At 49.7% G+C, this 14,150-nt stretch overlaps 5 protein-coding genes across 5 annotated transcripts; 3 read left to right on the forward strand and 2 right to left on the reverse strand.

The window, feature by feature from the left end:
- Positions 1-790: 790 nt before the first annotated feature.
- Positions 791-1,208, reverse strand: K444DRAFT_630558 (uncharacterized protein; the record flags this gene model as incomplete). Its single annotated transcript, XM_024883231.1, has 2 exons — positions 791-1,144; positions 1,182-1,208. The coding sequence occupies 2 exons, from the start codon at positions 1,206-1,208 to the stop codon at positions 791-793; spliced, it is 381 nt and encodes a 126-aa protein (XP_024735804.1).
- A 1,268-nt stretch (positions 1,209-2,476) lies between these two features.
- On the forward strand, positions 2,477-3,759 carry K444DRAFT_418268 (uncharacterized protein). The gene is made up of 2 exons (XM_024872683.1): positions 2,477-3,332; positions 3,393-3,759. The coding sequence occupies exon 1, from the start codon at positions 2,544-2,546 to the stop codon at positions 3,297-3,299; it is 756 nt and encodes a 251-aa protein (XP_024735805.1). The 5' UTR covers positions 2,477-2,543; the 3' UTR covers positions 3,300-3,332; positions 3,393-3,759.
- A 1,150-nt stretch (positions 3,760-4,909) lies between these two features.
- K444DRAFT_664102 (endoribonuclease YSH1) lies at positions 4,910-8,269 on the reverse strand. The gene is made up of 5 exons (XM_024886923.1): positions 7,933-8,269; positions 7,778-7,875; positions 6,344-7,472; positions 5,662-6,295; positions 4,910-5,614 (listed from the first exon to the last, which is right to left on the reverse strand). Exons 1-5 carry the CDS (start codon positions 8,080-8,082, stop codon positions 5,163-5,165), a joined length of 2,463 nt encoding a protein of 820 aa, XP_024735806.1. The 5' UTR covers positions 8,083-8,269; the 3' UTR covers positions 4,910-5,162.
- Positions 8,270-8,378: 109 nt separating this feature from the next.
- On the forward strand, positions 8,379-10,854 carry K444DRAFT_562853 (uncharacterized protein). The gene is made up of 2 exons (XM_024877006.1): positions 8,379-9,798; positions 9,844-10,854. The coding sequence occupies exons 1-2, from the start codon at positions 8,589-8,591 to the stop codon at positions 10,512-10,514; spliced, it is 1,881 nt and encodes a 626-aa protein (XP_024735807.1). The 5' UTR covers positions 8,379-8,588; the 3' UTR covers positions 10,515-10,854.
- A 787-nt stretch (positions 10,855-11,641) lies between these two features.
- On the forward strand, positions 11,642-13,838 carry K444DRAFT_613703 (natural resistance-associated macrophage protein). The gene is made up of 3 exons (XM_024880402.1): positions 11,642-12,461; positions 12,507-12,805; positions 12,856-13,838. The coding sequence occupies exons 1-3, from the start codon at positions 11,835-11,837 to the stop codon at positions 13,712-13,714; spliced, it is 1,785 nt and encodes a 594-aa protein (XP_024735808.1). The 5' UTR covers positions 11,642-11,834; the 3' UTR covers positions 13,715-13,838.
- The last annotated feature ends 312 nt before the right edge of the window (positions 13,839-14,150 follow it).

A 14,150-nucleotide genomic window follows, 5' to 3' on the forward strand; every position in this document is an offset into this window, starting at 1 on the left:
GGGTCTGACTAGTGCTCGACTCAATACAAGAAACACCTGCAAACAGCTCGATACCTGTTGTCCATCTTGAGGCCACATCGAGTTTCGTTGCAGTGCTTCATGTAAATTTGATTGAGCAGCTTGAAGTAGCTATTTAGAAGTTTGGAACAGAAGGAATGCGCATCTTGACACGTCATAATATTGATGGGCATCGAAGAATCCCAAGTTTACTATTGCGTGTCTGGGCCAACATGCTTTCCAGACTAGGACTGAAAGCAATTGCTAGTTGCAAGACATTTATGCGGAGGAGAACACTTTTGTGCTGTGCGTGGAGTATTGAATTGCAGACATGGGTTTGAAGGTTTCGTGTTTGACAAGTGCAACAAAGCATCATCGGGCGGCTGATAGTTATTGCGAGCACTTTTTAGTTGAAGACTTAGATGCCTTGCCAAACTTCTGATATTTCAATTGTTGGTTTCAGACAACATTCTTTGATTTATTACGCCAGATATTGGCAGAAGTCTGCACCACCAGCGCTCTATTGAGCACTGCCACTCGAGAGATGCCCGCAAGCGTAATAACTTTATACTAGCTTACGAGGTGTGGAAGTACCCTAGCTCTCACTTGAAGCTTACGATAATAGAAACTGTCTAGCCTTGAGATGTTTGCAGGCAGTGGACCACTGGCCGATTAGATCCATGAGAGGTTTACCCAGGAGTTTGTTCGCAAAACTATACACAGCCAACGAATCTTCTTTGATGCCCTGGCAACTCATCTTTCCTAGTTCTTGTTCTGGCACATATCAAGAACCTTAAACATCATTATCGACAAAATTGGCGCTCAACAAGCCAGCCTTGATGAGTTCCTCTACCGCATCATCCCGCACGCTGCCGTTGTCCATTGCATCGTTGGCAGCATCGTATCCCTCGGCCTTATACACGCGTGAGTGCGCGCGATTATATGCTCGTATGTACTCTTTTTCCGAAACACCAGCTGGTGTGTTCCCTCTTGTGTTCAAGAACCTCCCGCTAACCTGTTTGGTCGGCTGATATGGGTGTTCACGGCCGTGCCGGTCAATCTGCAGAAGCCTTAAATTAACGCGGGTTCCTCTCAAACCATGACCGGGAGCACCACGGTAATGTGGGTGCGGTGTTGGTGGACGCGACTGTGGTGATGAAAACGGCAGGGGAGTCTTTACTTACTCTATTGTAAACAGTCATGCCTGACATGCTGCCCCTTTTGCGATTATGCTGGTCTGTATCCACAGCATTAGCTTGAGCACTCCAACAAGGGTGGTGATGCACTTACGCTGCTCAGGTGTGTGATGATCCTTTTCAAGGTTCTGAATCTGCTTCCCTTCCGAGATGTTCTTTCTAGTATTGCTTTCCAAGTGATTGCGAAAGACTTCGAGGGTCTCGAGACTCGGGGGGCTTTGACTACCGGGGAGCTTTGACGGTGAGAGACGTTCGTTGATCGGAGACTTTGTAGCTCAAAGGAAAGCGGGGTTTGGTAGCTCCAAGGGAGGCAGGTAGCCGTTGTCCTTTGTACTTACTGGTGAAGTATGCGTTATAGCGGCGAAGCGGGGACGACACCGGCTCGGAGTGTAGCGAGTGGCTTCTTCTCAAAAGGTCCAAGAGGCAAGTAGCCTCTGTCCTTGTAGATGGTTCTTGACGTGTGAGTGATAGCAGCAAAGAGGGGACAGCACTGGCTCGGAGTGAAGCCTGTAACTAATTCTTGAAGGTTGAAGACAGGGATTTGTTGAAATCCTCTGTCCTTTGAACTTTGCACTTGGAAGATTGTGATGTTTGCATTGGAACGGCGTCGATCTTGGCTCGGAGTGAAGCAAGTGGTTTAGTCAGTCCCTGAATGTTCAAAGCGGCGAGTGGAGGCAAGTAGTTTAGGATCTCTGTCCTTTGTATATTGTGCAGTGTGTGTTGGAGCGGCGACGACTCCGGCTCAGAGTGAAGCGAAGAGCCCCACACAATAATACTTCATATTTCGATCCTCTTCCCCTCATAGAGAGCCAATATACTCGATCTCGACACAAACGCTCCTCCACGACCACATCGCTGTTGCCACCCTCGTACTGTCCTCGATTTCTGCCTTCGCACCACCGACTCGTTGCTTCGAATCTACTCCAGACGAGTAAATAGACAAGGTACGGATCTCCTCGTTGCTTTATACCAGCATATCCTCCTCCGAACTGCTTCTAGCCCCTTGAGCTCCCAAGTGCGAGTCATTCGCATGCACATACCTACTTTGCGGGTATGACAATGCTAGGAAGGCAAGGGCTTGATAAATGCCTTGCCGGGTGTGCTCATATGTGTTACGATGAGCATTCAGCTTTTGCTCAGCGAGGATGTCGTTTCATCTGGGATTAGATCCGCTAACTTTGACTGATGCCAGCCGACAAGATGAATCTCCACTGGTTACTCGCGCTCCTGGTGCTCTCATTCTTCTCCCTCCAAGGCAAGTTGAAGGACTAGCAATTATCAAGGAATTTTCCTATTGACGAATCTGCAGCCACTGCTGAGTACACAAGCTCTGATGTTACTACTACTGTTATGGATATCTCGAGCAATTCGGTTGCTTCAGGTTCTCCCTCTGTCACCCAAACCTACACCATCCTCGCTGCCAGCCCTACCCATACCGCAACCTCCGCTCTTGGCGATCTGCTCATCGAGACTCTTTGGGCCACGGATGCAAGCTTCACGGGTCCTTTCACGACCACGATTACCGTCTCAACTGTAACCATTACAGTATCTGCTGTTTCCACCTCGGCTTCCACTTCTATCTCTCCTTCTGTTACCACTTCCGTCCCTGCTTCCGCTCACCCAATTACAACGCTGCTACCGGAGCGCTGCATGCAACCAGGCGGAGTTCCTCTTGCGTGCGCCCAAACCTCCGACGAAACCGTTCTCGCTCCCTCAACAATTACCACATTGATCAACGGCAGCGTCGTTGCAATCACGCAGAAGAGTGCCGCGACCCCACTTGGCGCAAGCAACCTGTTCAAGCCGATTGTTACTGGTTTCAAGTCTATTTTCTCACTTGGCGTGGTCTATGGCAAGAAGATATTAGCTCGGGTCCCGGGGGTATGCCTCGAGGGAAATAGAAATCTGGTGGCATGCCCCTCCTTCGCGGAGCAAACATCTCGTAATGGTATTGCCAGCGCAACACAGAAGAGTGCTGCGATCCCACTTGGTGAGAACAAACTGTTCAAGCCAATTTTAGCTGGGCTTCGGAGTGCCTTCTCATTCGGCTCCGGCTTCAAGGAGAAGATTAGAGCTCGCTACCGTTTCCCGGCTTGCCATACTTAGGACGAAGATTGCCTGAAGGCTCTAAGCTTTATTGTAAGCCTCATATTCTCTGGATTTAGATGTTACCTCTATACCGATGCTGACGAAATTTAGCACCGGATATCGTGCTTCTCAAATCGACAAGCTTTACATCTGTCCACACAAAAGTTGCTGCTCTACAATGACGTTCGCTTCTTTCAGGAGATATTTGTTCACGGCTTTGGTTGAGAGTTACCTCGTTAGGATGGAGTAAGCATGCATTGGGAGGCGAATTCCTTGGTGGCTTTCTTTACACTTTTCTTTTCAAGTTGTGCGTCATAAATAAGGGATATGAAGACAAGCTTGGTGTGATCGAGGTTGTGCTGCGCTGAGTGGCTTTCTGCCGAACAGAAAGTTTTGTCCTGAGATCGTCCTTACATGCTTGTGTTGGGTCATTCTGGCCATGAATAAAAAAGGTTTCTTCATTGCTTGTGCAAAGAATTTGATGCAAGCAAACGTGACGAGTCAGAGATCTGTGAAAGGTGCTTGACTGCATTTGCATTTGATATGGCATCTTAGTTAACACAGAGAGGTCTGCCGTATTTTGATCTCGCAATGAACCGAATCAACATCCCAACTGGTAACTAATTAGCTGGTTACCAAACAAATCAGACGTGAAGGAATGTGCAACAGTTCACGAAATTCGTGAAATGGAGAACTGAGGAAGGGGAGGAACCCTGAGCAGGGAAGACATACTCTAGACGAGTGCTCATCGCTGAGAACCCACTGGGAAAGGCCAATATCTGCCTCGGACAAGACATGGACCTAGAATTACAATATCTTCGATGTCCATGAAGGAGCGGCAAACAGAAGCTGTGCCTGGCCAGCCATGGCCACCAAGTACCATCCAGCAGTAGCAGGAGCAGTTGTTCCAACGAGCAGCATTCCGATATGCTAAAAACCAGCAGATTCTGCCTCAATTCTGGCCCCGGCCATTTCATATGCCGGCATCAATCTGTATCTCGTGTTCCCCTATATTGAAGATTCTCCAAAATCCCAGGACGCTTCAGAGCCACTCCTTCCCCTCGATTATCTCCCCAGTTCCCTCCGTCGGTCCCAAACACCCCACCAAGTCCAATGTGTAGAACAAATTGCAGTCATGGATATGAACGTGGTGTCGCCGAGGTAGGAGATGCCGAAGGTGGACGACTGTAAAGAGCATGATGGTGATTGACGCTGCGGCCAGGATGAAGATGGACGCACGCTTCTCGTGCCAGTTGCGAAAGGGCATTTTAGGACTGGAGACTATGGATATTGCGAGGATGAATGGTAGTATTCTCGATTTTGTCAAGGATATCTCTCTGGGACTCGCAAAAAACTGGAAGGGTCGGGGGAAGGTTGATCGTTTTAGAAGAGGTCTGAGATGAGGTCTGGATCCCAGCTGTCAACCCCATACCCCGCATCATCGGATCATCCCGGCTAGCCACCGACACAAGTATCGGTGAGGACGACACAGAAAGAGTGTCCTTGAAGAGAACAGGCAATTATCAATTTAGTATGTTGATATTCTACTGTGGCATTGCATATCAATGTTGTTCAATTACATCACCACAACAAACTCAAGGAAGCAGGTAGGATAGCAAGAGAGCGCTGCCAACGCATAAACTCAAATCTCAATACAGTTCCACAGTTCAGCTCACGAGAGTGGTCAAACATGTGGGGCACGAGTCAATTAACTAAGTCAAACCGCCAGAGAAGCATCTATCTGTTCATTTGTGACGCCTGGCAAGATGACAAGGCGCATTCTAAGTACCAAATGCAATCATTCCCTCCTGCAGCGGGGACTTAGGAGCTTCACTCCAGCTGAACCGAAAGACCCATTTCAGGCCTCGCTCAACAAGTTCATCATGCCCACAAAGGAGCCGTAACCTCGACTGCTCTTTCAAGCACCACGCGAACTCTCTCCGCAAGCATTCGATACGAACACTCGATCTCCAGATCCTCAAGCCAGACCTTAGCAACGTTGTTATCGACCCTGATCTCTACACCAGGGACAGGGATGCCCATCTTGAGCAGCCTCTCAATTTCTCGCTCTCGGAGTGTGTCGAGTTCTCTCTCCTCGTCTTCCGAGTCCCCAGAAGCTCCATCCTCATTGCCCTCATCCTTAATCGTCGGTGACGATCCAGTGAGTGTCTTCTGAGCACTAATCCTCGGGACTTTGATAGGACTAAGGTTTTCCGCTCCAAACTGTGCTTCCAGGAACATGAATAGTCGATTCAATCTTTCGTCCGGTGAAATATTTGCATGAGGATTTCGTTCCGGAAGTTCATGGGAGTGGGAATGTTTGCTTGCGGATTCTAGACCATGTTAGCAATTAAAGATTCAAGTGTGGGAGCATACGTACGCTTCACGGCGGCAGGGCTGCTTTCAACGGAGAACAGAACAGCCATGACTGCATCAGCAATACCGTCATTGAGTACATTACCCTCCCATTCCAACTCGACCTTTCCGCTTTTACTGTGACGAACTGTAACGCAGCCCATGACCAAGTAAGCTGAAGTATGCTTCGAAATTTCTTCGTCCGCTTCTTCAAATGACCCATTCATATGAGTATCACCGTTCATTTTCTTCCCTTTGCTCTCTGGCAATTCTTCAATACTTCCAAATGTACCTTCCAAGGCCCACTTGATCAGATCAATGCCAGCAGCACTGAGTGTCATCCTCTGCTTGCAGGTGATAGTTGTAGTAGTCAAGCCGGCATATTCTCTCAAGTCTTCGGGGGCCATCAATGACATCTTGAAGTCATTCTGCACAAGAACTCCGGTGACAAATTGTGACTGGTTCCCCTCGGAGCTCGGGGGAGGTATGGAAGCAAGCTTGCCGACAACCTTTGCTGTCTTGTCGGCTTTGAATGGTATCCGAAGTTCCTCACAGTTTCGTGGACTGTACACTTTTACTTTCGTTGTCTTATCAGCGTTAAGAGAGAGAAGCTTGGACTTCAGCCGCATCATATTATGTTGCTCTCCGTGAACCAGGATCTACCCTTCCTTAGCACTTTCATCTGGTTGGCCAAGAGGGGAACTTACCACCACTGGAGCGCCAACTTCCTCAATGAACTCTCTATTCTCAACACCATCAACATGTGCTGCGAATGAAAATTCCTGGATACTACACCTTCGTGGAACCATGACCTTCTCTCCATCTGCAGCACCGGGTCCCCGTCTTGCTCCACCGCTTGTTCGTGACATGATGGCCGGGATCTGGTCTGGTTCCTGCATGATTTGTTTCGCCATTGTTCCCTCAACACTGTAACCAGTGATGATGACTCCATTCTTGTCACTGGGGGCCCATCTCTCAAGCAACTCTCTGCTGACACCATTTTGCAGCATACCTGGGCTTGCAAGCATAACACAACCCCCAACATCATCGAATCGATCGAGATTCTTCAACGACCGGATATACTTGAAGTCCCAGGGACCGCCTCTGCCTGCCGTGTCAGACGAAGCCTCTGCTTCAGCCATTCGCTCTTTGAAGAGTTTCTTGATATTATCGTTCATAGCTCCGACGTAGGTCTGATAGACAAGCATGCACTTTCGGGCTAGATTGCTAGCATAGTAGATGGGGATCTTTTGAAACTCGGGGTGGCGACCCCAATACTCGTCCAGGATCAGAAGAAGTTCTTGTGCCCGTCCCAAGGCAAAGACAGGCATCAGGACACGGCCTCCTCTGTTCAAGATACCGGTAATAGATTTCATGAGTGCTTGCTCTCGCTCTAATCTGGGAACGTGTGAGGCTATACCATACGTAGATTCTGTGATTAGGACGTCTATCTTGATGCCTTTTGGCACTTCAGCAGAGACGAGATGTCGATCATCCTCTCGAGAGTAGTCTCCAGTGAAGAAGATCTTGAGGCCCGCAATCTCAATGAGAAACATAGCAGCTCCAAGAACGTGACCTGCTGGGTAAGGCGTGATTCGGATGGAAGAAATTGTATGGGTGGTGTGGTAATCGATGGCCTCAATCATTGGAAAAGTTGACAAATGATCAGCCTCGGTATACACTGGTTGGGAGGTAGAAGATGCGCCACCAACTCGAACGCTGTCCTGGATAAGCCATTTGTAAATGGCCTTGGTAGGATGCGTCATGAAAACTCGACCTTTGAAATTGGTCTTTGCCAGGACGTAGGGCAGTGAAGCTGCGTGGTCGACGTGGAAACTACGAGCATGTTAGCAGTGTCTAAACTCAATAGGCTCTTGTGGTAAAGTGCAGATGGTACTATGTACAGTAGAGTGTGCTTGAGGGTGGTTCATCTCACGGAATCAAGGACAAGCACCTGCTGCGCAATAACGTTTTGTATTGATTCTCGTATACATGAATAGGTGGTTGAGATGGAGAACAGAATCTAAAGAATCCACCTCAAGTCCACAACGATAGGCAGGAAATGCCGAGAAAGACATGCCAAAAAGGGCCTCCAAGTCCCAACTTCCCAAGCTGAAAGATATAAATTGAGAGACGCTTACTGGCTGATCAGGAGGAGGTCCACAGTACTTAGGTCGAAGTCATCGTAGAATGGAAGTGAAGCGAGGCCTTCGTATCCAGCATGCTGTCCTGCATCCAGCTGTCATTCATTTAGGTTAGTCGGTGAACTCAAATGAATCCGGAGGGACAAACTAACCATCACAGTCTTGCCCTTGTATTGAAGGATGTGACATGACCTGCCGACTTCATTGCCGCCACCAAGACACAGGAATAATAGCTCATCGGCCGGATCTACTGGCTCTTCCACTGCAGGCGCCATTGCAGATGCCTTGCGTTTGGAAGCCATCGTGCCTAGCTCGTAGTGGAATCTCCTTTGATTCCTTGATTGAATGTCCGTTTTGTCTTCGCCCAGTCAAGATTAGTTCGTAATCATCAGGATAACATCGTGACAAAGGCGAACTCCAAATCGAGGCCTTTCTCGTCTTAGAGTGGAGACTGTAGCGTTGGATGAATGACGAGGACTTCGTGCAGGCTAGGTCACAGTAGTGATTTGCGAGTCTAAATTCCGTTTGGCGCGATCTTGCGGAAGCGCGACTGGACTGCACGTGACTCAACCCTGAATCTTTGCCTTTCGATTTCAAAGAACACCTCATTTTCGAAGTTATCGACCACACCCACCACCGCACGCGTGTAAAAGACAGACATATGAGGGAATAGCGACGCGCCTATCCAGGAGCTTCTAAGAGACCTGGTTCTGCGCATGGGTGAAGCTCTAACCTTGGACAGCGGGCTTTGCGCCTGCCTCGTGTGAAGGAGACCTAAAGCATCGCAGGAGTCGTCGGTTTGGGCATCATGGCGCAACCACAGCAGCAGTATCCGATGCCTCCACAGACCTCGCCTTCCCCGGGGGCACCACAGCAATTTACGCTCCCTCCAAATAAACGGCAACGGCTCTCACCAAATCCACCCTCGCAGCCCGGCTCTCCCTACGTTCAGTCACCTTACGGAGGAATGAACCCCAACACCGCACCTCCATCGGCTGGCGCATCCCCTCACTTTCAAAATGTTCAACTTCCAAATGTGTACAATACTCCATACTCGAACGGGCACACAACTCCGACCTTAAGCCTTCCTCAATCTCAACCCATTCAACAAAACCCCCCTCTTCAGAGTCCACTCAATTTCCCTGGCCAAAACCAACCCAGCCAGCCACCGAACTTCAATAACTACAGCATGGCGCCGCAGGGTCCCGGTGCTATGGGCCCTCCTTCGAAACCCGTTGAGAAGCCCAAGGAAGATGGCATGGACGTGATGGATGTGTTAGGTGGAACTGGCGTCGATTTACGAGAAGAAGAACAATACACATTCCAGATGTACAACACATCCTTCAACTCCCAGCTCTCTGGCTCCCAGTCAGGCACGATCTCCTCCGGCAATAGCTTCACCCAGTTCCCGCCAGCAGACGAACGCTCTTTCTTTGGAGCGGGACCAGCAAATGCAGCCCCCGAGAAGACAACTATCCAGTCACAGGACGAATACCATAAGAAGGCAGCAGACAAGGCTTGGCACGATGCTGCTCGAAATTTGGCGTTGTCGCGGCAAAGAGAGTTGGACAATCCCTTCTTGCAAGTCGGCCTCGTACATACGAGGGTGCAGAAGATCGCTCGTGACAACGGGCTCCTACTGAACACCGACCAGAAGGGAATGATGGGAACCATGAAGTTGCCAGAAAATTTCCAGCAAAGGGATGTGAGGGTTCAGACGGCAGTCGCTCCGGGCCTTGCTCTCACTGCTACTAATGGCAACTTTCTTCCTGCCGATTCTATGCTGGTTGACCAGCTTGCTCTTCTATCCATTGCCACTAAGCATCGACTACGAGGACTGGTCGAGGACGCCGCGAAGCTTGCCAGAGGCCGACGAACTGGCTCTCATGGGATTATTCCTGAGGAGTGGGCTGACGCTGCAGCACCGTGTAATCCTGATACCTCAAGCGTCGTCACTGAGGGTGCGCCCAGGAGTGGTTGGGAGAGTGCTGTCAGCCCCCACTCCAACCCACTAAAGCGTTCGTCTCTCCACCAGACTCTTTGTCTCTGCTAACATGTCAAAGGTTCGTTCTCTTCTGGGAACGAAATTCCCACACCCGTTTCTGGCGGTGGCAAGGCCCCTGTCAATAACAACAAAATCACGAACGACGTCGTTATTGCTCTACGCGCAGAGGCCCAGAAGGAGAGAGACATTGAAGAGGCACGCTTGCGTAAGCGGCAGAACAGAACCTCTGGCCAAGGAACACCCCGGCAACCTTCAACCGTACCTGGTACACCAGGCTCTTCTGCTCCCGAACCCCCAGAGAAGCCACCGACCAAGAAGGAGCAAAAGAAGAAAGCCGAGGCAAAGGTTAACGAAGCCGCAAGTCATGCTGCAGCCAATCAAACGACCTCCCAGTTCTTGGGAGGCGGAGGCGGAGGCGGTTTATTTGGCAAGAAAAAGAAATACAGTTGGATGACTGGAGGCGCTGGCGGTTCTGCAAGTGGCACAAGCACTCCTGGTCGGATCATGACGCAGGGCTTGCCAGGCACTCCTGGAGGTGCAGTGGGGAATGCTGTACCAGAGAAGTTGACTGGTGAGGCGGCGAGAAGACTAGGAACATGGAGAGAAGATCGCGAAAAGGGCGTGGGTATTCAGCTTCGAGATTGGGTTACCGTCCTTGAGGATGATGGAAACGAGAAGAAGGCGTTGCAGAAGGCTTATATGTGGCTCGATCAGTCAGATCCCAAGTGAGCCAGCATAGATTTGAGGCGACTGGTATAAAAATCCCAACACTGTATTTTGATACTTATACTTTGCGAGGCGTTGCATTGGGATGCGGCGTTTTCTGGCCTCCGGGAAGGACGGCTTGTACCTTCCTCATATTTCGAGGCACACGGAGATGATACATGGCATATGGATGGATGGGGTTACATCAATGGAGCCATTAAATTTCAGGGTCTTTGTCTACAGTGAACTACCACCCCTTGATGTGCCCTAGTCAAACCAAACGAGCGCCACGCGCGACAGGGAACATCAACCCATCAGATTCCCCTTTGCGGTGTGTAACGTCCTCGACCGAATCTTGACTTTGAAATAATTCGACTCGAGGCCCAGGTTAAAGGAGCCGAGCCCTTTACCATTGCAGGTCACCCACCATCTAGAAATTTTAGAGAAGCTGGTCAGGTAGAACACATTTCAATATGGCAAAATTACCTTTCAATTTCGGAGAGGTCTGCTTTCTAGTTGCAGAAGTGGCCAGCGCAAGGAGTTGCTTGGAGTCCATCAGGGTCCTCAATCAAAAGCTGTTCTCGCCAGGGTATATTCCAACCCTGCTGATGCATGTCAGTCCACAAGTTAGAGGCAGACCTATTTTCTTGAAAGTCTCGTGCCGAAAATCCTAAAGCCACAAGTTCAGGATCTCCTGGCACAATGGCTTCCGAGATTCTATGTCCCTTTGTGATACTTCGCTGGAATCAGTTCGAATAGAGGTGTCCCGGAGCTTCCCTGTCTCAATACCTTCTAAAACATCCCTATGAATGTGTCCAGAGTCGAGGGACGGTTGAATGATTTGAGACATGGGATTACGCCAACCTGTCATCCGGCTCTCATAAGACAGTTTAATTCTGGATTTGGCGCAGTCATATGCATCACGCTTCGACTAAGACGAGCAGCAAACCCAGCCACCGCTGACCGTTGGATCATGACAAGCGCCAATTCGAAGAATGAGGTTTGCCACGAATCTAGTGAATCACACTCGGATGTTTCCAACTTCACGTTCTCGTCTGGTCAAGCAGTGCATGTCATCGTGAAAGGGTCGGTAGGGATCGGCGCCGTCCCGATTGGTCGCCCACAACTTGCTCGGGAAAAGAAGGGGCGGTAAAGGCGAGGCACGGCAACGAGGAACATCTGGACCACAACCGGGAACTATAACTTCCCCAGATTCGCCAAATTCTTTCCCTCCCTTGCGTCTCCTCTTAGCACTTCTTCTCGTCACTACTTTCTCCCTCCCTCACCCACTTCCTCTGTGCTTTTCTTTATTTACTCGAGAAATTCTTTGCGCCGATTCTCATCATGAATTGCCCCTCGCGCACCGAGGAGCCAGAAGGCACTGGGTACAACCAAAATCCCAGCTCGCTGGCCGCGGACCTCACCACGAGACAGGATTTGAATGGTATTGCGAACATGAGGGTCCTGAGGAGGATAGCCACTGGGGACATCGAAAGCGTGGTTGAGCACGTTCCTGATGACGACGTGAAGAAGAATGAAGCGGCGGCGATGCCGAAAAAGGCTTTGACGAGTGACAGTCACGTGGGAGGTGACCTCTCGAGTTTCGAGGCCGTGGATTTGAACGAGGACGGAAGAGGGGCTGGCGGGGAAGGGGGGAGCAATCGAACGTCGACGGAATTGTTCAAGCAGCTACGAAAAGTGGTGCTGAAGTTCGGGAAATTCGTCGGACCTGGATTTATGATCTCGGTGGCATACATTGATCCAGGAAACTACTCTACAGACGTGGCAGCTGGTGCAAGTTTCCGCTTCAGGTTGCTCTTCATTGTTTTGATGTCGAACCTCTTCGCCATCTTCCTGCAAAGTTTGTGCATCAAACTTGGAAGTGTGAGTGGACTCAATCTCGCCGAGGCCTGCAAGGAGTTCCTCCCGAAATGGTTAAACATTATGCTTTACATCATGGCTGAAGTAGCCGTGAGTCCTCTTGACCTAGTTTTTGATTGCTCTGACCATTTGTAGATTATCGCTACCGACATCGCCGAAGTCATCGGGACGGCCATTGCAATCAACCTGTTGATCCCCAAGATCCCGTTGATAGCTGGTTGTGCTATATCGATTGTTGACGTACTCCTAATTTTGCTTTTCTACCACCCAAATGGATCCATGAAAGGACTTCGAGCATTCGAGATGTTCGTTGTGGCTCTTGTGCTGGGAGTTGTGATTTGCTTTTGCATCCAACTAAGTCTGATCAAAGATACATCCGTGGGCGAGGTATTCCGAGGCTACCTTCCGTCTTCTGCTATTGTGCAATCTGAAGGGTATGTTGTTGCCTTGCCGGGCAATTTCCTGCATTTGCTGACCAGCATAGCCTATATCAAGCGTGCGGGATTTTAGGGGCTACGGTCATGCCTCACAGCCTCTATCTTGGGTCCGGCATTGTGCAGTCGCGTCTACAGGAGTATGATATCAATGCTGGTAATGTAGCAGCTTCAGTCCGGTCAACCGATTCCGAAAAGCTACCATACTATCCCTCCCTTGGGGCTATCAACTTCTGCCTCAAATATTCGATCGCAGAGCTGGCAATTTCTCTCTTCACTTTTGCTCTATTTGTCAACAGCGCAATTCTCATTGTCGCAGGTGCTTCTCTCTCATCGGACAGTTCGGCAACCTCAGCAGATCTCTTCGGCATCTATCATCTGCTCTCCACGAGTATAGCTCCCGTTGCAGGGACCGTTTTTGCCTTGGCGCTTCTCTTATCTGGAGTCAGTGCTGGCATCGTCTGCACCATTGCTGGCCAAATGGTGTCCGAAGGTGCTCTAAACTGGAGCTTGGCCCCCTGGTTGAGAAGATTGGTTACGAGAAGCATCAGCATTACCCCTAGCATCATCATCGCTGGAGCCGTCGGACGAGACGGACTTTCTGCTGCACTGAACGGCTCTCAGGTCGCGCTTAGTGTCGTTCTGCCGTTCGTATCAGCGCCTTTGATATACTTCACATGCAGAAATAAGTACATGACAGTCCGGACCTCCGAGTCTGGAGATCATGATGGAGGGGACGAGGAAACAATGGACGGTAATGTAGACGGTGTCGTGGATAGACCACAGCAAGGAGGCGTTAAAATGAGGAACCATTGGGTGGTGGCAGCACTGGCTGTGGTTATTTGGCTCGTCATCACGATTATGAACGTTGCCAACTTGGTGCTTTTGGGAAAAGGTGAAGGCGCTTGAAATGGGAATTCGGTCGGCGTGGTTGAGACGATTTTAAATGACGAGCATAACGAGATGAAGATATGTGATAGCCTTAGGGCAACTAGAATACATGAATAAAGAAACATACGCCTATGCAATGGGATTAAAGTACCTGAAGGTTCCATTTCGATGTCTCGAGAAAGTGCGGCTTTGACCAAGATCTTGATCAGGGGGGTGTATCACGTGAATCCTGGGAACCTCGCTGGATTCATTGGTAGAGAAGACAAAATTTTGCCGAAGAATAAACTACTTTATTTTAACTCGACGTCTTTAGCTTTCAACAAGTTATCTTGTAGCTCACTTATGAAGTTTGGTTCAATTCTCTTGTACAGCTCAGTGGATTTCCATTCTTGGGGGGAAGGAGGGCAAGCTTCGACTGGGCTTTGGATTCTTAAAACTTCGCTGATACCACCAT

Source organism: Hyaloscypha bicolor (genome assembly GCF_002865645.1).
Source record: "Hyaloscypha bicolor E unplaced genomic scaffold K444scaffold_87, whole genome shotgun sequence".
NCBI classification, from domain to species: Eukaryota; Fungi; Ascomycota; class Leotiomycetes; order Helotiales; family Hyaloscyphaceae; genus Hyaloscypha; species Hyaloscypha bicolor.

Coding starts and splice junctions, on each gene's coding strand:
- K444DRAFT_418268 (XM_024872683.1), top strand. CDS start 2,544: ATGGATATCTCGAGCAATTCGGTTGCTTCAGGTTCTCCCTCTGTCACC.
- K444DRAFT_562853 (XM_024877006.1), top strand. CDS start 8,589: ATGGCGCAACCACAGCAGCAGTATCCGATGCCTCCACAGACCTCGCCT. Junction 9,799..9,843: donor CCACTCCAACCCACTAAAGC/GTTCGTCTCTCC, acceptor AACATGTCAAAG/GTTCGTTCTCTTCTGGGAAC.
- K444DRAFT_613703 (XM_024880402.1), top strand. CDS start 11,835: ATGAATTGCCCCTCGCGCACCGAGGAGCCAGAAGGCACTGGGTACAAC. Junction 12,462..12,506: donor ACATCATGGCTGAAGTAGCC/GTGAGTCCTCTT, acceptor GACCATTTGTAG/ATTATCGCTACCGACATCGC. Junction 12,806..12,855: donor GCTATTGTGCAATCTGAAGG/GTATGTTGTTGC, acceptor TGACCAGCATAG/CCTATATCAAGCGTGCGGGA.
- K444DRAFT_664102 (XM_024886923.1), bottom strand. CDS start 8,082: ATGGCTTCCAAACGCAAGGCATCTGCAATGGCGCCTGCAGTGGAAGAG. Junction 7,473..7,777: donor GACCTCCTCCTGATCAGCCA/GTAAGCGTCTCT, acceptor ACATGCTCGTAG/TTTCCACGTCGACCACGCAG. Junction 5,615..5,661: donor CAGCCCTGCCGCCGTGAAGC/GTACGTATGCTC, acceptor AACATGGTCTAG/AATCCGCAAGCAAACATTCC.